At 39.2% G+C, this 25,966-nt stretch overlaps 2 protein-coding genes across 6 annotated transcripts in view; one reads left to right on the top strand and one right to left on the bottom strand.

Moving 5' to 3' along the window:
* Positions 1-4: 4 nt before the first annotated feature.
* Positions 5-22,984, top strand: LOC126921021 (uncharacterized). Of its 4 annotated transcripts, none has more exons than XM_050732160.1 (7): positions 19-195; positions 529-605; positions 990-1,133; positions 1,199-1,305; positions 1,379-1,505; positions 1,590-1,678; positions 22,477-22,984. In XM_050732160.1, the coding sequence occupies exons 2-6, from the start codon at positions 557-559 to the stop codon at positions 1,670-1,672; spliced, it is 510 nt and encodes a 169-aa protein (XP_050588117.1). In that variant the 5' UTR covers positions 19-195; positions 529-556; the 3' UTR covers positions 1,673-1,678; positions 22,477-22,984. The 4 variants fall into 4 exon arrangements, with proteins under 4 accessions (XP_050588118.1, XP_050588117.1, XP_050588116.1 ...); XM_050732159.1 differs by lacking the exon at positions 22,477-22,984 and adding an exon at positions 6,300-6,511; XM_050732161.1 differs by lacking the exon at positions 22,477-22,984 and having other exon boundaries at positions 5-195; positions 1,382-1,505; positions 1,590-1,830.
* The window catches only part of LOC126920982 (roundabout homolog 2-like), a 29,062-nt gene continuing 5,119 nt past the window's right edge, over positions 2,024-25,966 (bottom strand). Inside the window, exons 2-11 of one of the 2 annotated variants that reach the window (XM_050732043.1) lie at positions 20,762-21,070; positions 11,237-11,390; positions 10,958-11,088; positions 10,588-10,854; positions 10,215-10,495; positions 9,539-10,063; positions 9,141-9,371; positions 8,675-9,013; positions 6,513-8,586; positions 2,024-6,374 (exon numbers count right to left, since the gene is read on the bottom strand). In XM_050732043.1, the coding sequence (XP_050588000.1) occupies positions 6,196-6,374; positions 6,513-8,586; positions 8,675-9,013; positions 9,141-9,371; positions 9,539-10,063; positions 10,215-10,495; positions 10,588-10,854; positions 10,958-11,088; positions 11,237-11,390; positions 20,762-21,070 (4,490 nt within the window). In that variant the 3' untranslated portion in view covers positions 2,024-6,195. Of the gene's footprint in view, positions 6,375-6,512; positions 8,587-8,674; positions 9,014-9,140; positions 9,372-9,538; positions 10,064-10,214; positions 10,496-10,587; positions 10,855-10,957; positions 11,089-11,236; positions 11,391-20,761; positions 21,071-25,966 lie in introns of those variants that run through there. The other variant, XM_050732044.1, reaches the window with a different exon arrangement.

Here is a 25,966-nt window from a genome sequence, read left to right as displayed (position 1 = left end):
ACATATATGTGTAGTATCAGAGGTACTATGTATATACAAATTAACATGAATGAGGTTACATTTCAATGTATCGATCGATTGTTTGTACCGACTACTTGTGTCGTTTACGTTTCTAGTGACATTTGGAATATTTTGGACATTTTCGATCGTGATCACGGACGGGTGTTGTAAATGAATAAGCGGATTCAAAAACAGGTAAAATAGAAGAATAAAGAAAATAGTTACAACTGTTTTTGCTTCTTCTATTCTGACATTTGTGGAAATTTTGAAAATTAACCTTTTTTTATATCGAAATAATACATGTACATTTAGTACATCAAGTGAAATATACGTGAAATTATAAACAACGATAGCCGTTTTACCATGTTTTGTTAGATAAAATCTATATGAACATAAGATATAACTGGACAATGATTGGCATGTTCTCATATTATAAACCAATAGATTGCATATTCGCTTTATTTTAATATTTATCAAACATATTTGTGGTTTGTGATTTGTTAACATTAACAGTTTTTAAAATCATAGGTGTCGCATTATTTAGGAGAGACAGAAAATGGATTATTTCGTTGGAGAAATATTTGAAATTCCTTATTTTAAAACAGGTACGTATATTTGTCAAATAGATATGAAACATAACCTAGATCAACAAATCCAAATTTCACTTCTTACAATGTACATATTCTTACAAAATAAGCCGAACAAGTTATATATTTCCATTTAATAGAAAATTACAATGATTTTTCAAGTCGAAATTTTTCGGAAAGTAATATCTCTTATTATGCTATATATGTTAAATATGCTATATCATTGAGATGTATCAAATTATTAATCAAAATTGTTAATTACTAACTAGATAGCGTTATCTTTTAAGATGTCGTTGCACGAATTCCTTTTAAGACATTGAAACACTGAAAAATATTTAATCCAAAGTAATTTAATTTAATTTAATTTAATTTAATTTAATTACATCTTGACAATCGATACAGTATGGAGTACTATCGCATCCGTTGGATGGTATATAATTGGAATTACAATCTGCATTTGGTGGGCATCTCCGTATATTTTGGAAAAATATGCGAATTGGAAGTTGAGAAAGAATGAACAGGAATATGCAGCAAAATATCATAAGAGTAAATATCATAAGATGACTATGTCATATTTGTCAAAAGTACTTGCCTAATTTTATTATATCTAGATCCAGATCTATTGCGAGAAAGACTCTCAGGTTTAGAAGCTTCACGACAAAAAATGCAAGAAGAATATTATCAGAAATGTATGTTAGCAGAACAGGAAAGGATAGAGGTAAATTGCGAATCTTAACTTGAAATGCACCAAACATGGATTTAGAATATATGTGTATTATTCTGTTTTCCAGCAGAAAGGAAACGCAAAAGGAATACCAAAATTAATCTTAGACAATAATGTCATAGGCGATAGACTAGGAAAGAAGAACAACGATTCACCACCTTTTACAGAGAAGAAACACAAATCTATAAGAGAGGGTAAATACACACATGGAAGATAATGATTTTAAAATAATGATATCAATCGATAGCGTTAATTCTGACATTCTCCGACCATTACAGAATACAATCCATTAATGGGCGACGGTTCTAGAGGATATCGCCCCCCTAAGCGCACTTGTTGCGGAAAGGGTAGTTGCGGATAATTACATGTAAGCGTACAAAACTAATATAATTTTATTTTGTATTCATAATTCTCAATAAGAATACTTGAAAAAAGAAAATCGTTTGTTTACGAACGAAATTTTGTAAATAATTATCGATCGTTGCCTTCTGTTAGAATAAAACTATGAATTTCTAAATATATCCGATATAATGTTTAAATTACCTGAAGCTCTAAGATTATTTTGGACTCTTATATATTATTTCGTTTAACTTGAGCTCTAGCTTGTTAAATGTAAAGGGAAATAGGATAAGAGGAAGTAAATGTTTGTTTTTTCCTTTAAATCTTCATGAATTACTTTTAGAACGTAAAAAGTTTGGAAAATACTCGTATGTTCAACATCACTTTTTCTTTGTTTTTATTAATAATCGTTACTCGTATATTGCGTAACGCTTTTGTATATCGCTTTATATGCATATGTAGTACTTGACAATAATAATTATTACTTTTTAATTATCTACATTTGTGCGCGTCTTGTGTTTGCCTGTACGCGTATGACACTAGTCTGTATCGATCAATTTTATTAGTGTCATATTTTTCTTTTCAATAACATGTTCAAAGTGGACAATCACTTGCATTTGTTTTATAATAAATAAGTTATTGCCTACGAAAACGCTTACGAACGAACGAACAATTTCTGTTTCTTATATGCGCTTTATTTACAAAACGTAAAGAATATTTAAGCTAAATCACTTATCAGCCTTGGCGATTTAATTTAGACCTAGTGGCTAAAAGATGCAAGTAAAATTGAAACTTATCGAATCGTAGTGTTCGAAACGTTTTTTATCGTTATTAGATCTTTCGATCCGAATGTTAATGATATGACGATTAGCGCGCTGTGACTACAAAATATATATATCGTTATTCTACCGTGTCGACAATTTTTGTCAGTCGGTCAACAAAGCGTCCAATCTTCGCAAGAGATTATTCAGCTATTGGCAGTGATTGATAATAAATCACTTACGAAACTTTCGCGAAACATTCCCTCGCTCGGGACAAAGTTGGTTTAATCGATTTCAACGAAGACGATTTAGTTCGGATTACATTCAATTTGCTTACTTTTCACTCTTCACTTTTCACTTTTCACAAACGGAAGAACACATCGACATGTGTTTCTCGTTATATTCCGTTCCCCGTTTTAATTCTCGGCAGGTGGTCGGTAGAGTAAATGGAGAGTTAATGGAGATGCGACGAGCGCAAGAACAAGCGCATAAGCGTAAGAGCAATTTAAGACAGACAGGACAACTCAAATTACGGGCCAATAGACGACACGAGAAACGAGAATGAAAGAATTAAAGATGCACGGGATTGAGAAGGGGGAGGGGTTGCGCAATAAGCCCGCGATAGTGGGGATACGAATAAAAGCGAGTTTAAGGAAAAAAGGATTTGGTGTTTGCGTGCGTGTAGTGCATGCGTGCGCGCGCGTGTGTGTCGTCACGATCCGTACGCGATCTTATATTTTCGTTCAACGTTGAAGGTGTTACGCGTAATATGATACATACAAACAGTTTGAACCATCATAACAATCGTGCAAATATGAGAAACTATAAAAATAACGTCATTACTTTTTTTCGCTTCGCAAATTGATAGGATGGTTCGGTATAACTGGTTCAAGAATCGTTTACTCTGCCGCATAATCTGTGACAAAAGTATCACGAGTTCTCGATCTTGAACTCGAAATATTTTCGATATCTAAATAAGTAACTACTATCGATCGAACTGCTCCCATATTGTGGAAGAGTTCGAGTGCGAATTTATGTACAGATTTGGAGGTGTTTCTTCGTTTGTTTGTTTGTTTCTTCTCCCAAAAAGAATCTACATACATATGTGCTTATAGAAAAGGATCATTTACCACCAGTCAATAGAGTCCGTAAAGACGAAGTTTGGCAAACTCAGTGTACAGTCTAAACAGACTATCAGAGATAATGTTTGAATATTGTTACGGTGAATACTTAAAATATAAGTTCTACGTAGCTACGTTTCTCTCTTTCTCTAACTCTTGTTCGAAATTTATCATTTATTTAAACACTCTACGAAAACGAACACTCCCCTTCTTTTAATTTAATTCGTTACTAATAGCTTTTTTCTCTCTTATTCTTGTTTCTCACCTTTCTGGATGGATTATACTTGTATGTTTCTATATGCGATCTACGGATTTACCAATTTCATTTTCGAACCGTTACTCGCGCGGATAATTTTATATACTTATGTTACACATTGAATCGTATCTCCACACCCGATCTACGTAGTCTTCCGGAATTGTGATATTCGGCAGTGCGTTCAGCGTTTGTTATTTCTCTTTGACGCTTGTTAACGTCTGTTAACACGTTGAGCGCGGCGCCGAAATCGCTATCTTTTCCGTTTAGCCGGCAGCGAGCGAGCGCCCAAGTGATACGATGATATAGGGCGAACCGCGACTTTAAAGCACGCGACTTCACTCACTGGGTTTACGTAGGGGGCTTATCTACTGTTGAGTCTGTGATCGAAATGAATGGTTTGATCCAGAAGGCCAAATATCCAAGTTAAAGGAAGAATTGTTCATGAATTACACAAAAAGGAAGGAGACGTACATAAAGTGCGAAGATATTGTTCGGGATGTTATGGTAACAACTCAAAACTACATGGACGTGAGATAGCCAAAAATTTGACCAAAAAAGTTGTCACGTTTTGTAATATGTGTAGATCCAAGCCACATTTTTGTTTAGAGTGTTTTAATAAATTTCATTGAAACGACTACATTTATTTTTAACTTTAATACTGTCGGCCTCAGGGACCGGTGCCGCGCTCAACGTATTAATAAACCCATTCATTAGAACGGTATAATATAGTTCGACGATCGCCGATCTACAATCAGTCAATTCATTAATAATATTTACTCTTTGTTTCCTCACGCGAAAGAACAAACTAATTACAACGAATTTGAGCGATTATTACACAATGAGAGTCCTCTACTAGACTATCTCGATTTACATTAAGATTCGTTCCAATTCCGGAGCCTCGACGAACCCTCACGCAACATACACTGAGATTAGGAGGAACCAAGAGATGCAGTCTGTAAATGTGCTCGGATCAACGACGCCCGATTAGATCCAATTTAGAATATTATTCTGGCCGTTTCAACACTGTTGGTCGTCGTCCTCGTAGCTTGTCACTTATTCGTATTTTCTTTGTCTGCCGTAATCTTCACTGGTATTCGTAAGCGATTACCGACGAATCAATTCGTCAATGTTACGTGGCAATTGTTTTTCCCCTTTCGATCGATGCAACGAATAGAATACAGACGATAATTGCTCGTTTCCGATTCGCATTGGAGATTTACGACGAAAGACACCGGTCGACAGCTACTTTCCATTGTTTCAACTGCTCATAGAAGAAAGAAGCTTCTGCACACGCACGCACACACACGCACACACACACGCACACGCACACACACACATACACACACATACGCGCACACGCACACACGCACACACGCATACGTACATACACAAAAAAACTGTTCGATATGATGTAATACTTGTTGCACGATAGTCCATCATTCTTTGCTGCACGTACCCTTAAAAGTTGTGCATACATATGTATATCGTCTAAGAAGTATCACGTGGCAGCACGTTCGTATCCATACGACAAAGTTAAAGAATCATTTTTAACCATTTAGGAACGTTACGTCGGAAAATAATAGAACCGTGCGAAACTCTGAGCGGCGAAAATTTAAAATTTCTGAAAAGTACACAAGTGCCACGTTGATCTAGCGCACAGAACTGCCATGTGCGCATACGCGTAACGATATAATGCGCGTTAATATCGTTTGCAATGACGAAGTCGACGTTAAAATCGTAAATTATCATTACTCACGAACAAAAATTATGAAATTAAATCTATTCGATCTATAACACTTCCTTTTCGTCATATCCATCATCTCGCATCCTGTTCGCTGTTCACTGTTTATTGTTTACTCTTCACTGTTTACTGTTTACTCTTCACTGTTCACTGTTCACTGTTCACTGTTCACTTTTTACTGTCAACCATATCGTCCATCATCCATTTTCATTACTCAATGGCAGTGGTTGATATATATTGAGCAAAAAACGAAGAAACGTAATAACTCGGTTAGGTAATTATCAAAAGTATCGAAACTACGAGACGAACGCATTCTTCGCACTACTTGCGTAAACAGGGCTAATGGAGACGAGGTTAAACCCATCTATTAGGAAAATATTAATGAATATGAATGAAAGAGTTTCGCGCGACGAAAGGGTGGAAGGAAGAAAAGAGAGAGAGGAATAAAGGAATATCACGGTTAATACCAGTAGCTATTAAGGTTTGGAGATATCGAGGACGAGCTTAGTCCGGAAAAGGTACGTTGAGAATGTTGGCGATATCGTCGCGCGAGACGGCTACGATTCGTTGCGATCCAAGTAATTCGTTTGAGGTTGAAACAGCGGTTCGTATCACCAACGGTCGATTCTATCGGTCGGTCTTGATCCTCCGAGAATCCTTGTGACATTAGCCATCGCGGAGGTCGGCCGGCCGACTGCACTCTATAGGAGCATTCGAATTCCCACCACCTACGAAAACATTGTTCAGCTTGTTGTATCTTTGACTTCCAGAGCTGCTGACTGTGTTCGAGGCCGAGGAATTGTGTTGAGGATAGCCGCCGATTCTCGAAAAGCTAGGCACTTTATCTGAAAGAGAACGAAATATGTTGCATGTTGTACGTACATAAAGATCACACTGTTTTACGGTGATTTTTATCAAATCGATCGCAATGAGAAACAGAGAAAGAAAAGAAGATAAGAAAAATAGATGGGTGATATGCGAACCTTTGCCACGGTTATGCCTCGTCCTTTCTTGCGAGCTAATGTTTCCAGATTGCCTTGGAGGGATACAAGAATAATTACTGTCACCGCTACTATAGGTCGGTGAAGCAGTTCTAGTATTTCTTCTACGTGGACTTTTGCCATTTCTATTTCGGGAACCTGTTTTACCATGGAGGCAATTGGCCGATGTCGGAGCGAATTGATCGTTGTATTCGAGGGTGTTCCCATACAGGCAACTGGATTCCGAACAGGAACAACAAATATCCGAGTGTGCGTTCGAATCGCAGGACTTTCTATCCCATTCGTCGTTCTCAGCTTGATAAAGGTTCTCCGTTGTATAGATATCTTGATCATTTCGTCGATAGATATCCTCGTTCGCTATTGAACGTTCCGATCGTGAATCCGCACGATTTACATGACTGTACGCAGAATCGTAGTCTTCCGATGGCGAATCATTTCGTTTACCATACAAAAGAGAGCCGCTCTCGTATTCGTTTTCGTGATTACCTTTGTACGAATCGTAACAGTCGAACGATTGTGGAAAGACGGGCAGTGCCGGTGGATTCGTTTGCGGTGGCAAACTCGTGTATCTACCTTGCTGATGGACGTTATTTTGCGGAATAGAATTGTCGAATGGTTGAGTCTGCTGACCCGAATCGTTCCAAATTGTATTCGAACCTCCTAAATTGTTAATTATTCTGGTCGGCGGACTCGGTGGACTTTGCGAATTTCTCGATCCTGAGCCCGAACCGGAGCCACCTCCTCCACCGCCACCGCTACCAGTGCCTCCACCGCCGCCGCCGCTTCCACCTGCAGAACCCGAACCAGAACCGGAACCTGAATTCGAACTCGAGCTTAAACCCAGTCCCAACGCTAGTCCTGCACTCGTGATCAAGTCCAAATCGTTTTGCCTTTCGATACTTCTCTTGCCTAGATGGGGGCTAAAGGCGGTTTGATGTTGGTACTGTTGTTGCTGTTGTTGTTGTTGTTGTTGTTGCTGCTGCTGCTGCTGCTGCTGCTGCTGTTGATAATGGTGTTGATGCTGATACTGATGCTGCATTTGATGCGGATGATGATGATGATGATATTGATACTGATGTTGGTGTTGGTGTTGGTGTTGATGCGTATGCGAATGCGATCTGGAAGAACCGAGAGATCCCTCGAACGAGGGCGGATGTTCCGGCGGAGGTGGTAGCATGTCGCACCAATTCGGTGGTTGATTTTCATTTGGCAGCGGCATTCTGTATTGATGAGCTCTTCTTTGCGCTTCCGTATTATCCTCTGCGTTATAAACGCTACTGGCATTGTCGCTACTCGGAGACACGGTTGATTTGTTTCGATCCAAGTTCGAATCTAAACTCGAATAGTCCGGCTTGAGACAAGAATCACTGGAATTCGACTTTCGACCGGCAGTTTCTATCGAATCCGGGCTACGAGCAGGCATGCAGAGTGTCGTTGTAGCGTATGGTTCTGGCGGAGCTTGCAACTGTTTTCGAGCATTGTAGAATGTCGTTAGATTAACTTCAGCGTATTCCGAGCCAGCCATTCCAACGATTCCGGGTGGGAGGCCGATTTGATTCTGATTGCTTAATAGCTTCGTTTCGCAGTCCTTATCGGTGGTGGAAGCCTGGAGCGTGTTACTCGGCCTCCAACCACGCTCTAACCACAGAGTATCTTTGTTTAATTGACAAATGTCGTTAGCCGTGCCGACAGGAACATTCAAGTGGCCGAGTTGTTTACTCATCGCTTGCCTTCGACGAACGTAAACAACACCCGATAACGCGGCGATAATGGTCAACACGACCGTTATCACGAGAATCAAAAACCAAGTTTCACTCACGACAGAGGCATTTCTTTGACTCGGATCTGTTCGTGGCGGCAACTGCGTCAATTGTCCTGGATCCATGTTCAAAACCGTTGGATTGGAAAACGGTCCAAGACCTACACGAGTTAACCCGGCAACGCGCGCCGTGTAAAGACCACCTGTCGTTAGGCTGTTGATAATCACCGACGTTGTCGACGCATTTAAAGACATCTGGCCCAAAATCTTGTTGCTGCTATTGCTTTTGATTTGAATCTAGCGAAGGAATAAAAGAGAAAGCAGACCTTGACTCGATTCTCACGGAAAACTAGCTTTTAAATCGTGTTGTCACACGCGTATTTACCTTATATCCTATTAATTGTCCATTTTGTGTAGTTTTCGGCGGTGGAGACCAACGGACGAATGCCGAGGTTACATTTATCATGCCGACATGAACATTTTCAGGTGCCCCGGAAGGTACGTCTTCCAGCGTGATCGCTAATTTCACGTTGCTCGGTCTCCCTTCGATAGTCTTGAAAAAAGGAACTAGGAAGAACTCGTAACGGGTGTACTTGTTTAAATTGGTCAAAACGTAGCTGGTTGCTCCGGCATTCAGTACCGTGACCATTCGATATTCTGGCTTCTCGGAAACTTGACGATATCTTATATATAAGCCTTCGACCAAATCGGCAGCTCCCAGTATCTAGAGACAAACAGCACAGGAAAGAGTGAAACGACAAATAATTCGTACCTATTATATAATTGGATTCGATCGAAGGATTTATATTTTCGCAACGCGTTGTTTGTTCTGTAGCGCCTCTGCTACTTACGTCCCATACGATCTTTACGCTGGTACTGCTCAAAGGCTGAACATCCTTCAAGTAAAGAATTTCACTGTTGAGACGATCTCTTGCTCGAATTAGTTCAGTTTGAGGAATCGCGTGTTGATCGATATTAGTCGTGCGCGCCACATCGGAAAACGGTCCAGGAACGGAAAGACCCTGACTGTTTCGAGCACGAACAAGGAACACGTAACTCGTATCTGGCTTGAGATTCGTTACCTATGAGACGAAAAGAGCAGCGATTGGGATTGCATCGTCGATTAACGTTGTTCGTGGATAAAGGCAGACAGAATACGTCTATGCACAACATATGTACATGTCTACTTGTGCCTTATGTTCTTGCATTCGAACCTGGCCTGATCATGTACACATATCCATGTACTTACGGTATAAACGTCATCTATTATTCTCGTTCCGGCAACGATCCAGCTAGTCTTCGGATTCGTAGCAAAATACTCGACCGTGTAATCGATTATTTTGTTAACGCCTTCGTGTCCCGGGCTCCAGGTGAGCGTGACCGTGTTGCTAGTGGTATTCACTATTCTTGGTTTGCTTGGACTTTCGGGAAGTAGCGACATATCTGGCATGACGACGCCGTGATAACTCGCTGCTGGGCTAATCGTTAAACTAGCCGACCATGACGTATTCCCGGACTCGGAGGATGCAACACACTTGTATATTCCCGTGTCGCTCGATTGAAGACTTTTTAGAGAAAGAGTGCCGTTACCAGCGATCGCAAATCGATCATCGCCATCGATCCGTACAAGTTGGTCGTTCTTGTACCAGCGGATTTTTGGGCTAGGCCTTCCGAATGCACGGCACGGCAAAGAAATTTCACTTTTCGGTGGCAACGTTTGATTCGTTGCTCCAATTTCGATGACAGGCGGTGGAACCTCCTCGACCGATGTAACCTAACGGAGAAATATAAGAATCAACCTGTCGGTATTCAACCAAGTACAGTTATCCTTCGTTCGTATCCTTGTACGGTTTACAATTTCACGAGCAACATCGAAAAGAGAAAATCGGGGATCGCAGATGGTCGATCGATACGCAGTCCAATACCTGAAGAAAGACTGTAGCTGTGCTCGCACCAGCCTGACTGATCGCGCTGCAAACGTAGTGTCCTTCGTCTTTTCCAAGTACGCTCTTAATACGTAAACTCCCATCGTCTGTGATTTTGTAACGTCCTTGGTATTCGTTTCCAGGGAACATTAATTCTTGAGAACCTTCGCGTGTCCAAAAGATAGAAGGCTGCGGTGCGCCACGAGCCGCGCAGGAAAACGAAACGTTCGATCCGACGCTGACTATCTCGTCTTTTGGGAAACTGCTGAATATTGGCCTCGCTGACGGAACCAAACAAGAGAGAACGTCACGCATCGTTGCTAGCATCGATTCGTCAATACGGATACACGCATTCCGTTTTCCGCTTACTTACAATGTACTGTCAAAGTTGCAGTCGCAGATATGGCACCGACACCGTTCTCAACATCGCAAATGTACGTCCCTTGATCTTGCGACGTCACTCTTTCGATTCGCAAGCTTTTGTCATCCAAAATATGCGCCCGCCCGATTGGCATTTTCCCATCATTTCGTCGCCAAAGGATCTCAGGTGGAGGATCGCCGCCTACCCGGCAGGCGAATTCAGCCGTTTGGTCAGCTAGGATCGTTTGATTGGCAGGAGTCGACAAGAAGAATGGCTTCACTAACAAGGAAACACGAATGCAAAAGTTGAAACTTTTTCATCGTCTATGTTGCATCGTATCGCAGTATGGTCAATTTTTATTCGATTCATGGACATTACTCACCGTGAACTGTCAAAGTTGCCACTGTAGATTCTTTCACGCCCACCATGTTCTCGGCAACGCATTGATATTTTCCCTGATCAGTTTGCCTAACATCCGAAATCATCAAATTCCCTCCGTCTACCAAAGTGATACTGCAATAGACAATTTTCGCTAAATGTGAGTAATTAGTTTAGAAATTAATCGAAATCGATATACCACATGTACTTATGAAATGCCAATTAACAGTTAACCGTTAACAATGCTACGTGATTAAACGAGGGGCGAAACGAAGCAGATTACCGTTTAGTAGCATCCAAATCTATCTCGTGACCATTCTTTTTCCAATGCAGCGTCGGTTCTGGATGACCTCGGGGTGGTCCGCACTCTAACAGAGCAGTCTCTCCAGCTGCGACTCTTGTATTTTGTGGTTCGACGCGAAACTCATCCCTCAACACTGAAACAAAGAATATAGAAGGTCGGATAAATCGGTCGTTTCATTTTAGTAGCAATTATTTAGCTTAGTGTACGTACGTTTCTTGAAACATTTCACTATTTACAATAGAATTAATTAAAAAGAGGCGACAAGCTATAAGATCACAAATACCAAACTTCTAAACTCATCCTAAGTCCTTTCTCTTTGATCGTTTCGGTCTCTGGTCGAACGATGAGTCACGCGATATAGCCGGTGTATCGGCTAAGCCGTTCCGCTCTGTTTGTTCATCGTTAGCGCCGTACAAACAGACCTACACTCGTGCGTTACAGTTTGAACAGCTTTTCATCTACTTTTTAACGCTTCTCTCTTTTCTCTTCTCCTTCGTTCATTCGCTTTCGCCGCAGCTTACACGCAACCTGCCCGTCTCCTATCTCGAAATAACATTTCGAATCATCGATCATTACGATTCATATCTTTTACCTTTCGAGCTGTCGAAGAATCCAAATTTTCTGTCTCTTTAATAAGTCCAGATAAACGTGAGAAAATACAGTAGTAACAGCGATAAACTTTGCACCAACTTTCAAGAGGATAGAGTAAGAAAGAAAGAAGGACAAAAGCGTGGTAGGAATCTGGAGAGGAAGAACGGAAAAGAGAGAAGAGAGAGAAGAGAGAGAAGAGAGAGAAGAGGGTGAAGTTGGTGCGTAGTCAAACAACCTCCAATTAACGGACGCTAGATCTGGAGCGAAAGAATTGAAGGGTTCTTGCATCTCCCGTCTCGCCCCCGCCGTCTTTTTTCCTATTCTCACCCCTGTACCGGTCATATAACCCCTCAGGCTTTTTCGCGTGCCGCAGGAACCAACTAATGAGAGCAGCAGGCGCGTTCCCTTCGTGCTACGCGTGTACGAACGAGACAAACGACTATGCCTGTTAGACCGTGCGGGAGTAGCACCATCTGCGCGAGACGACTACTTGAAAATCGGGCTAGCTCTCTCGTTACAAGATGGGTAGAACGACGGTATATGCAAACGGCTAGAACGATCGCAACAATTTGCCAACATTCTTCGTTAAAGCGAAAACGTTCGTTTCGTTTCGTTAACCGTAGCAAATTTATCCAGAACTAACCAAGTAAATTGATTTCCGCATATTCATTCATAACACGCGATCGTCTGTTTCACGCATATGCGATCTTAGCGGTCGAAAAACTTTGATTATCTTTCCAGTTACCAGTGGTTTCGCCTTTACAGACAATGACGCGTAAACGGCCGAACAAATTACTATATCTGTCCGTATATACTTGACACATCCATACCTATTGTATATTTGTTACCAACGAATGAAAGATAAATTTCGCGATAACACATGTTAATAATATCGGTGCAAAGGATAGGAGAGTATCTTGCTCTTGCTCGATATAGGGGCAACTTTTGCATCGGTATTTTTCACTACCGTATTCGATATAATTAAAGAGCATAAATAAACACAATGGTACAAGGACCGGTTAGAAAGGGCAAAAAGCAGTGGTAGCGATGGCATTGCTTACGTAGAAGCTCGGATATTCGCTCGGTAGGTAAGAGCGTATTCAATGCAAATGGCCACTGGACTATCTCCGTATGGGTATACGTTAGTATGCTTGCATGTTGCATGCTTGGCTGCTCGATGCTTTACCGAGAGTTTCAGCCGAGTCTCGAAAGGTGACCGCTGCGCCTCTACTCAACCTCTACATACAGTATACAGATATACCAACGGCATATCCGTATACGGATAGTTGATCGCCAATCTATACGTATACATACATAGAGTAGGCGTAAGTAGGTGCGTCTACTTGGCCAACTACTCATCGGGTGGTTCTCCGATTTTCTATCAAACCAATACTCGATCGTACATCTTATCCCGGTTATGCTGTTTTTCACAGACTTTGAAACTCTTATCTCGAGTTTAATCGATCCCATCCAAACAGTACTTTTATTTTATTTATTTCCATGAAAACGGACGATGCATTATATTCACGTATCTAGAGGCACGTTCATCTTTACTTAAATATTACCATCTTCGTTTGTCTCAAATTTCTGTATGAACGCAAATACGATTACTTTGTTTCGTGTTTCTTCGTTGCATGCACGTATGTGTACAGTGTACAGCGACTCACAAAAGCACTCGAACGTTTTTTAAAGCAGTACCACTTAAAAATTGGACCAAGAGACTTGAGATTTTACGACCAGTTGTAAGGATTAGTTTACTGGATGACGCGTAAACAACATTGTGAAAGGATCGCAATCGTAAAGAAAATAGCGCAGGTGGTCACGTTTCACAATTCTTTTATCCGTATCTATAATGAAAATTTAGAAAATACGTATTCTGGATTTATGTCAGCTATACTATACAAGGTGAAAATTTCATCGAAATCGATCGATGCAGAAGCAAGCGGCAGGCATCGAAAGGCGTACGTATCTTTAGATTTGTTACAGTTATAATCTTTAATCGTTTGCAACTCGTAACAACGTTAACCGATTTCGATATAACAGATACATCGTACTTGACAAAATTGTTAAAATCGAACGTAGCGTACAATATGAATCATAGCGAGATAAGAAATTCGACAATGCCTTCATATACGTAACAGTAACTTGATTCACTCGTTCTATAAATCAAATTTTATAGATACCTGCGATCGATCTGAAAATTTGATACTTGTATTTATATCTTTAATCTTAACACACAAGTGAATTTGAACAAATTGATCTCTCTCTCTCTCTCTCTCTCTCTCTCTCTCTCTCTCTCTCTCTCTACACACATACACACACACACACACACACGTTAACAACACTTAAGAATAGAGAATAGAGAAGGTGTATGAAATTATCTTTGACGAAGCAATTATCAATGTATATATTATGATAGTTTAATAAATTCTTTTTTGCACTGTCAGTGTTATTGTTTTTGTTATTGTTATTGAGAGTGTAGTACATTGGCAATGATTTTACAATGGCAATGCAGATGCAAGAACGGATAAATATTCGTTTCTTTAACGAAGCGTAATGCGCTCTCTTCTTTACAATTTTCATGATTTTTGAGTCAAAGATGTGATAGAGGTTTATCCGAAATTCGAAACGTTTAAGATTGGCCATGTTGACGGAGGAATTGTCGGCACAGCAGTTGCTCGCGACGCGACGCGCCAGTCTGGTCCGGTATGCCCACGGATTCGATATAAATAGACACGAGTGTGCAGCCGTTCGTGTCCTCGTGTGACTATTCGATAGACAACACACAACTATCGAACTACAGACAAAGTTGTCGCTTTCTAGTCGAAGAAACGAATACATATTTATCTACACACGTAAGAGACGAATGCTTACTTACGTATCATATACTATACGTACACATGTACCTACGATAATCTTGTTTCTAAGCCTTTCTATACTTAGAGCTTAAAGGCCGACGCGGTACTTGGTATTTTCCCTTCGAAGGCCAGTCCTTCGTTCGACGTTAAGATCTCCATATCCGTAGTTGCGTCTTGCCTCCGGTTCTCCGCCCTCTGTTACGGTTCTCCGTGTACATAAAGTTAACGTCTTTGACACGAACAATTTTGAAAGCGGAAAGGAAGAGCGGAGGAAGTTTATACGACGGCAGATTCGATTTAACCATCGCGTTTGAATTCACGAAATCCCGTTAACACGCACACTCTATCTCGGTAAAATACGCATTACGTACCTGGCTATACGATACCGTGACCGTTCGCTTAACATTTAAATTGCATCGTTTCTGTCTGGTTTCTGTCACATCGAGTCCCTGATTTCCCTAAGCCGGACGAGCGATATAATTCACGTCACACGCCACTCGATCTTACTATTTTTGTACTTTATATCTTAGTACTTGCTACGATTTTTCCTCTCGATCGAATTCTACGTCAAATATTAATACGTTTGGACGTTCGTTTGATATTTCCTTGCTCCTGTACGTTATCACGTTTCCCAAATACGAGTACGAGCGTTTCTAACGGGCTGTGATTAACGTACTCATCGTTACGCGCTATTCTAAAAGAGAAGAGATTTTTGTCGTTGTTTCTTGCCAAATTTTGCAATTCTTTAATTTTGTAATCCTTGCCAAATAAAGCGACGGAAGGGAGGAAGACCGAGAGAAGGGGTGGCAGTGTACAAGAGGACGGGTAGCAAAGGGGGAAGAGGGGATACAGTCGAAAGTGACTCTCCTCCTCCTCCTCCTCCTCCTCCACCTCCATCTCCTCTTCCTCTGGTTCAGGCTACGTCGCGAGGGTACTCGATTACTCAATTAAACCGTAGTGTCGGTAGGCGTGGCAGTTGGACGTACTCACGCACATATATCACAGAGGTACATCGCATACTGGGTAGGAATGGGATTTGTACGTGCATACAAGAACGAAGGAATATGCTCCATTACTATCCCTATGACGCTTACATAGATGCGAAAGAGTATCAAGAAGAACGCGGAATACTACATTCATATACTACTATCTACTCTTAATCGTATCATTGTATAAATTACATAAAATGTTTAAGAAGAAACAGCGGAGGGGGGGGGGGAGGGGGAGGATAAGAGTTCGTACGACGAAAACAGCGAATCAAAGAACAGTTTCACAGGCAGATAAAAGATATATAAAAGCACGAATGAAAGTGAAAGCTTCGTAAATCGGATATCAAAACCATCAGATCGGATAGAGAGTTAGATACGCAAATGTAAACGTAAACGGAAAAGCAAATGTGAACATGACTGTGAGTGGTAGCTGTTCGATATTTATCGGTGTTCGTAGATTGTATCTTGCGATAAGCTTTTGTATGCACCGCAACTCTCAAACTGTACATTGCAAACTTAGCTGTCCACGCCGGAAATACCTACTATAGGTACGATTCGAACTGAATGGAGTCGTTGTTTCAACAGCGTTTACTCTTTACCACTTGTAACATACAAATCTATAGGGAGATCTGTACGGGTTTGGAAGAAAAAAATAACCGTACTGTGTGTGTCGTGTTATTATAATTTGATTACACGTATCACTGATTACATGTATGATAAACGATAAGGGAATGCGACTGTATATGATTTGAACTTTCTTAAATTTGTTTTGTTAAAAAAACGTGAGGATGGTATTGGCCAGCTCTCATATTTGTTACCTTATTTCAACTACACGAAACGTTTGTACATGTATATGATATAATCTAATATACACGTACGTACTGACGTATATACAAATACACATATACAGCAAAAGAACGTTAAATTTCTCATTATTTTTCTGTATTCTTTGCATCCTGCTTCTACAAAGTACGGTATATTATTATTCTTGGAGTAAATTTTCTTATGGTTCGTGACCTTCCAGGCAACACTTTTACTGCACTTATGCTGCAGGCTATGAAAGAATGAGAACGGAAGTTAGGCTACCCTCGTAAGTACGACATGAAAAAAGGTCTCGTTCTTTTGAATTTAACGCGACCAGGAGACACTTGAATTTTATCATGTGCAATGTGCAACCAGCGACTACCAACGAACAATATAAATCGAATATCATTGATAAAAGTCTCTTTCTCTCCTCTCCTCCTCCTCCTTCTCCCCGCCCTTCCTATTTCCTTCTACTGTAACAAAATACCACATGTTAATTAGATAGATAAGTGTACCAAACGCTTAATTTCGTAAAATACAATCGATGAACGAATCACGTCTTCTTTAGAAGTTCCAAACAAAAAAACATCGTTCAAAGCAAAAGTAAAAAGATAGTATTAGACTACGTAAAAATAATACTATAACTAACTAACGATAACTAACTGTAACCTATATATATATATATTTTACCTATATATATATATAGGTTACAGTTAGAGAAAAATGATACAAGAGGGATGTATATAATAATAATTTGTTCTTAATAATGAAAACAAGCCTGATGCACGTATCATATGTACACGCATTATACACATATAAATTGGTCGGAGTAAGGAGCTTATCCGTTGACTTCTCTTTCGATTTTGGAGAAACCGAGTAAGCGAATAGGTTATATACTGTCGGTACTTTGTATCAACGAATCCGTCGATATAGAACGTCCTCCTCCTTTGGGATTAAAAGCTGTAACACCTCTTCGCTATCCTCTCCATTCCCCTCACCCTTCCCCATTTTCTACCCTCTCTTTCGTTATATCTTTCTTTTTCTACGCGTCTCTTTGCTCGTCCAACCCTCCGACTCTCATTTTCTTCTCCTCTTTTCCCCTAAAAGCCGCGCGAAGTAACCCTGGCACAGCACAGCCAGCACAGCGGTACTATGCCGTCCGGCTAATCGATACGCGTTGGATAGAGAGAACGAGGGTCCCGAATGGGGTTCCCCGGACATCGGAGGGTTGCAAGCAAACGGATGGATAGGTGTTATTTCACCAAGGCGAGAATCGAAGAAAATCCGGAAAGCTAAAGTCGATCTAACGTTTTCGTTGACTTTATCTTGTCAAGTTGATATCAGTTTGATAAACTAACTACACACGTACATACATACGTACATATAACTAATAAAATGTCGTCGATCGACGATCGATTCGATATTCAGTCACCAAGGCTACACCGTTCTTATTATCCATTTCTTCGCTCTAAATAGCTACTTGTCTCATACCAAAAGTTTCTCTACGTTCGTCTATTACGTACGCAATTACGTTGCCGCCTATCCCTACGAATTTCTCTCCTTTCGTGTTAAATATTCGGCAAAACGAGCAATTCGATATTTTCTTTTTCTTTTATTGCCTCGACGCATTACCAATATTTCTTCAATCGTCGACCAGTCAGGACAGTCCCGCGTTAGATCATCGTGACTGCAGATCTTTTTATCCTTTCCTTTTATTCGTATTTTCTCTTATCTGCTCTCTATTCTTCCTTTACAATTTTTTCCTTGTCTTTCCCTTTTTTTTCGTTCTCGACCAGTATATTTCGGTGCGAGTCGGTCGAACAGTATACTCGCAGCACAAAGCCTTATTCATAGTCGTCGGCCATAACTGCCGTTTGCGTCTACAGTCTACAGTCTGCAGTATACAGTCTACGGCCATTGCGATCACCATCTTTATCGGCGCGGCGTCGAATATCGAGTTCGTGTGACAAAATTTCTACACACATACATACATACATACATACATACATACATACATACATACATACATAATGGTAAAATAAAAAATATTCGGTAATAACGATATTCTCTAACGAAAGTCACGAAATTAGAAAAGGGCGCATGAAAACGGTAAAGCAATCGTGGGTACGAGTCTTGAAATAGGTACACGAAACGCGAGAAAATGTACTCCATCTTTTTTCTCGTCGTTCTTTCCATGAATATATTTGTTAGGATAAAGAAGAAGAAAAAAATACGACGAGGAAAGAGATACTTGTTAGGTAAAAATACAGATATGAATTGTGAGTAAAGACACACGAGATACACGATACATAAAGGCGTTATGATGTGTGAAAATAGTTGATTTGCGGTGCCTACGTAATTAAAGGAACGAAAACCAAGTGGAAATTATACAATATTATAATATTCCACTCACTCGGCAATTCTCAATCAGTAAAATACAAGCGTAGTGGTTTTCAATTGACATGACAATAAGATTGAAAATTTGTCTTGACAAACGGCAAAGGTTCAAAGAAATTTTCCAAAATAAAATGATCTATTTGATTTGAAAATCTTGTTAATGCGAATATATACATTGCATGCAACACACTACCACCTATTCGTGACAAACTATGCTGCATCACGTCGCACAACACAGCACTCTGTTGGTCGAGCATACGCTCGCTGTAGATACAGCTCCGTATCGATTTCTATTCTCCTTCTCTTTTCTCCTTCATCCCCACCGTTACTCTCACTCTTTCTTTACTCGATCATGCATGCGTAATGCGCATATATATGCGTATGCAGAAATGCGTATGTTCAATCTTCGATTGCACGCATAATATGCAACAATTTCTTCGTAACCGACAATTTTTATTTGTATTCCACGTTCCCAAATTGTTTTCGTTTCGTTTCTCCTCTATTTTTATTATTCATCTATAGTCTTCGCATTTTCTTCCCTACAATTTCTTGACAAATCTACTTATTTTCCGTATTATTTATTATCCTCATCCTTAATGCAATATACATGTATTTCATTTATGTGTAAGTAAGTATTAGGTTGTCCGAAAAGTGTCTTTCTTTTGCAAACGTGGTTTTTTACAACAGTGCACTTTCATATAAACATGAAACCAAGTCTGTGAAATGTCGCGATGTTTATCTCAACATAACAAAATGGATCGTACGTAATTCGATAGAATAATATAAAACAAAATACGTTGTGCGTCTGTTATTTCCTCATAAAATGAAAGAAACTTTTCGAACAACCTAATACAAACAACGGCGCGCGTGAAACACGATGGAATAGATTCGAACGAATCAAAGGGAGAGAAAGTGATAAAGAAATATATGAAAAATAAATCCCGTAATATCGAATATATTAACGCTGAATCGTTAAACATGATGCATTCGAAACAAAACTCATTTCCTCTACAGATAATACAACGTCGTTTAAAGAATATATACATGTACGCACATACGTACATATATCTTTTTGGTCCCTTTCTAAGGAGTTAAGTTACAGGACTGCGTAACGAATACTGATTTTGAATAAAGAGAAGCAACCATCTATTCTAATATAAATTATTTCTGTGTTTCTTTTACATTCCACATTATTATCATTTTTAAACACATTATGGATTTATGAGAGTGTAAACGGTTTTGATTATAGGAATAAAATTTGTCTTTCGAACTCGATATGTCGCGTCGAATCTACCATTCGGTGCGTATATATTTATTAATATTTGCTAATTGAACTTAGTTGATTGCTATAATCAAAATTGCACTGTTTACGCGAATTTGTTGTTCTCTTCTGTTTTGCGATTATTATATGCACGAGTGTAACAAAATTGCAAGCAATTTAGCGATCGCAAAATGCGAGTAAAGAGATGGGTTCTATTCGATGTGGAAGGGTTGCTGTCTGCTCTCTCTTCCTACCCCCTTCTCCTTTCGCCTGAATATCGATCTGCCTTAAACAAACTCGACTTCGTCCTCCGTTTATTCGAACGTAATCGACTCGTTCTTTGTTTTGTACAAATACACAGATCAACCTTACTCTAATTTCTTTCGTTCTTCGCATCGCGCATACACAACACACGTACACGCAATAAGAGTATATACACGTGTATGCGACACTACGCGACTACACGGCGCGAAGTACGCGATGTATTATACGTATTATTATTGTACTTTTCACGTTATCGAGAAATTTGCGACTGGTTGTGCATGATTGTTGAAACGATTTCATCTTAGATAATATAACCAAAGATGATCTCGGATAGACTCACCTGCGACAGTTAGCGTTGCGTTTCGACTTGGAACAGAGCCCGCTTGATTTCTTGCAACGCACCAGTACACTCCTCCGTCTTGTTCTTTTTTCCCGTGCATTACTCTCAAGAAGAAAAGAGATCCCGTAGGAAGAAGAACACGATGTGATTTTGCATCTCCGGGTGATGTTTGAACTAGTTCACCGTCCTTATACCACTCAATCACGGGCTGAGGTTTACCTTCCGCCTTGCAATTCAATGTTACCGGTTCATTCTTGGCCACTATTATATCCGAAGGATGTTCCGTTATACGCGGTGATCTCAATTGCCCTGGAACCAGAATATTTTGATATATTATGATTGATTCGTACTAAAGACAATTGTAACGTCACAGCCAAAAATATTCATATTGATTTTTTACTCGATTTTCCATTTTTCCTATTCATCGTTACATCGTTATAATTCTCATTACAATTCTATAGACAAACTTTCCATAATATATACATTTGTCAATATACGTTGCACTTATTTATTACGTTATATCTATATATTAATTAAATTCACGTAGCTATATTGAATTTCATATCATTTGGTAATACGTATACGCTTTCATACGACCAAAAAATGTTACAATATCTACAATGAAACGTGCAACCTGATAAAAAAACACTTCATCGGAAAATAAGTATATGTACGAATACTTTTTTTAGTTACTGTACGTACCTAAGTACGTAAGTCTCCGTCGTTTCGTTATTGTGTTGAATTTTACTAATATTCGATGTGTGTGTACGTGTGTACGGGTACATATGTAATATGTACATATCTTGTATGCCAACAAGCGCGCTCTTATTTAGGTCGGTTGTAATTCGACAATGTATAACATAGCCTCTAAATTGTTGGTTGTACGATGAAGATAGACACGCTTACGTTACCTGCTTCAAACTCCATGCTTGAACAAAGCTATTTCAACTATCCCGATATAGCTAGAGGGATTCTAAAATATTCTTGGAACGCATAGGGTACAGATACAACCTATAGACCACAAGTAGTTTACAATCGCTTCGTGCAGTCTGCAAATTCTACTCGAACGTGAACGTCTAAAGCAAAATCAGCCGAGAAATGTTGCACATCTGTAAGAACGTTCATTTAAATTCCGAGATGTGCGAGCGTTCTTTGCCGTAATTAAGAAATTCTTCGTTTTTAAAAGTTTATCCCTAGCGTTCTTTCCTATAGCGAACGAAGCAATTTCGTCAGTGGATGATTATAATATTGACACGTATTGAAATGTGGCAGCAGGAAATAAGAATGCAGAAAGAACGCAATAAGTTTATAAGATATATGTGTGTACGCGTGCACGTGTTTTTATATAATAATATTATAGGGAGCACATTTTATGATTCCAGCGTAACATGACATACACGTATTGCGTATACTCGCAACAGACAAGTGAACGTACGTAGGGATATAGGCGCGACGAAATGTACACGTACATGAGGAGGTCGGTGAATAGGTGCTACGTATTTCAATTTTTTCAACAGATACCCTTGAATATATTTCTAAAACATATCTTTGCGTTATGAGAATTTTTGACACTTTTTAGGCGCGCACTTGCTTGTATGACAGAATAAGATATAGATAGACAATTGGGGGAAAAAAGAGGAAACAGAATGAATGCTTTGGTAATTATAATTCTATATACAGAGGAAGTATGTCTCCCCGCCTTCCATGATTTTCAGATTTGCTCACGAGGTCTTTGCCATGATGCTGAACTACTCTTTTCTACGCATACGTACGTACGTACGTACGTACGTACGTACGAACGTGCACACACACACACACACACACACACACACACACACACACACAAAATATATTGGCTTTATGCGCGGACATGATGCTAAGGTGAGTTGTGTTTCTTTCTTATCCTTTCTGTGCCTAAGAATTGATACGCAAGATCTATGAACGCATCCTATAATGCCATTGTCACACGCTCAAGAAGACCACCCGTTCAGAAACAGTAATCAGGTCGACGAAACATCTTGCATGCTATCGAAGCTATCGAAATAATAACCAAACAGTAACGAAATAGCCGTCTCTGATATACATCCGACGATAATCCTTCCAAAGGGATTAAAACTTCAATATAAAAACCCTGCTAAATTAGCGCTCAAGACGTTATTCTGTTGTAACACTTTGAACCGTCATTCTGTTGAATCTATATAATAAAAATTCCATTATCACATACGAAGTTCAATTCCTTCACCTTATTCGTGAAACGTTCGAACTGCGACGCGAAGAGATCACTGGCGATCTATCGGTTTCGTGATTTCTTGTGTCTCCGACGTGACACCATCATACCCGTACATAAAGTCAATCGGATCCTAACCCAACTCAAGATAAAAGGTAGCAAAAATATATTTATGAACATGTATGTTGGAAATTAATGTCGAGCGGTAGTTAAAAAGTTACTCAGAATATTGACCTTAACGATACATTTGAAAATCATTAAAATCAGTCAGCTGTATACCCCCTTCTATTATATATAATTACCAATTCTTTTTACTCTATTTTTACTTTAGTTGCGTGTTAAAGAAATATTCAAATAAAGACGGATTTATATAATCGAAAAATAATGAATAAATTGTTAAAGAGTGACTGAGTTTTATTACTTTGGCAGATGCCTTTATTTATCTATGCTTGGATACACAATCTTTATCGTATTCTATAAATGTCTTTGACGGTGTTCATTTGTATATGTACCAAACATGTATGCACTATGCATGTATAGACATTTGCGCATTTCTCTTTTGTCCTCTCGCTTCAGTATTCGGAAACAATAGACATTGTGGCTAAATTAAAATCGCCTCCGGAGTTTTCATATTTCGCTGTTGAACAGAGTCGTGAGCGCACGTGAACCAACTCCCAGTTCTTATGCTCGGTAGGCCCGAGGCATCTCGTTTCATTTCAGTCCTAACCTTCTCCGAATCAAGCTATCTCGGCAACCTGCCTTGCCAACCCGCTGTCACTCTCTTATTTCTTTCCTATTTTATCACATCCACCCCCCCCCCTCTCCCTGTTTCTTCGTCTTTCTTCATTTTTTGTCATATTATATTTTACTTCTCCTTTTATTCTCCTCTCCCCCTCTTTTTCTTTTTCTATAAATATTGGGTTGGCAATTAAGTGATTGCGGATTTTTTCACTAGGTGGTATTGAGAATATCCACAATCACTTAGTTGCCAGCCCAATATAATCTCCAAAGCCTGCTAATTTCGATCAACATTTACAAATATGTCAAATATGTATATTCAATTTTCTGTCGCGATAGTTACAGCACTTGACAAAATCTGCCAAAGATATTGTAAAATAACAAACATAAATGAAATTCTTGAATAGGAATCCAGAGAGACGTAAAATTGCTTGAAGCGTTCGAAAATTCCAAAGTTTCGAAACAGTCGGATATTTGCTTCTATGCATAATACTTTTCACTAACATATAAATACATATTATATGTATGTATGCACTATGTATGTATCATTAATCCAACGATACGTCCAACGAGTTCAAATATCCGAATTTTTGTACAATAATTCTGTCAATAAGATCAGACATGAGAACTAATTTCGGCGATTATAAAGACAATCTTACAGAGATTAAAGTACAGAATTCTTGCACACACGATGACTTGGCTTATAGCTTCGCAACTGCAACCTGAGTATTGATTTGCCGCTGTTGCGCTTCAGCTCTGTAGGTTCTATTCGTTTCGCCGTCTTCGGAGACTCTGCCAGCTGTACCGGATCTTGTTCTTTTCCCCTATCATAGATTTCTTTTCTTTCTGTAAATCGTTTATCGTTTTTTTTTTTATCGCACGTACAACGTTTTACTCGACTTTCTCTTTCTCCCAATTTACTTATGTTTTTCTACTCTGTCCTCTTTTCCCCTGAATCTCAATATCTCCATCAGTTCCCCTTTTTTCCTTTTTCATTCCTTTCCTTTCTTTTCGTATTACATATACGTATATATGTACATATATCGTATATCCATATGTTTCATCAGAATAGTATATCGTCATTCGATTAGTCACTATTTCTCATTTCTTTGTTCATACTAATCCCTTTCTCCATTTTATATTTGATTTTTCAATCGAATTTTCGATATTCAATGTATACAAAGACGACGCAAATTACGTTCTTTGAAAATATCTTAATCAACATGTTACAAATAATCTCTTCCTATCTTGTATAAGGAAATGCAAGTGGATATAGATAATCTTAAAATTGAGAAAGAAATATATTACACAAGATTATATAAGAACATAAGATTTCATGGAAGCAGAAGTAGACGAAGAGGAACAAGGAGAAAGGGCAGAAGGTAGGTTGAAGGTAGGTACATAGTACAATGTACCGCAGTACATTTGGCGAGTATCCAATGGTATGTATATCACGATAAACCGACAAAACGTTTCGAAAGAATCATTTTATATATTCTGAAATCGTTGTCATTTTTCATATTGTTATTTTTATTATTCTATTATCTTTTTGTACTTCTTGAACATTATCTCACGCGAACAGCATTTGCGACTAATAGGTTGTTGTCGTGATTTTTCAAGTGATTTGTATGTGCATGTGTGTTTGAGCATGTATGTCAGAGAAAAGGCAATCGAAAGAAATAACGCAGAAAGAAAGAAGGCAGAGAAGCAAGGAAGAAAGGAAGAGAAAGGGAAAGGGGAAAAAAGGAAGAAACAGTTTCATTACTTTCGATCCCTAAGAAGGATATTCTTGTAAGAGGGGAAGGTAGAAGACGAAACGGGAATAACCATTGAATTCCTTGAGACGCGAGGGAAACCTAAGACGTACGGAACCTTCGAAGAGGGTTCGGCCGACACACCCTACTCGAGTTCTTTCAAAGCAGGGCTGTCCAAAGTTGTGGAAAAAATAGCAGCTTTCTATTATTCGAAGAAAATCGATGATAGCTTTCTATTTCTATTTTAACTAATTTTCCATTTGTTCCTGTTCAAAGTACGTCTTTGTCTTTGTATGTCAAAGTTATGCGACGGGATTAAGCGTCATTGCCGCTGAAACAACAATCTAGCGTTCATTGCTGAATAATAACCATAATAACATTTTATATTTTTATCCATATATTCTTGCTGTCAAACTCACGAATATGCTTAAATGTTTTCTGATATAGGTATACTCGCATACTCGTATATCACAAAAGTATATGATA

This window comes from Bombus affinis, chromosome 10, assembly GCF_024516045.1.
Source record: "Bombus affinis isolate iyBomAffi1 chromosome 10, iyBomAffi1.2, whole genome shotgun sequence".
Taxonomy (NCBI): domain Eukaryota; kingdom Metazoa; phylum Arthropoda; class Insecta; order Hymenoptera; family Apidae; genus Bombus; species Bombus affinis.
This window is presented reverse-complemented; position numbering and strand designations above follow the sequence as displayed.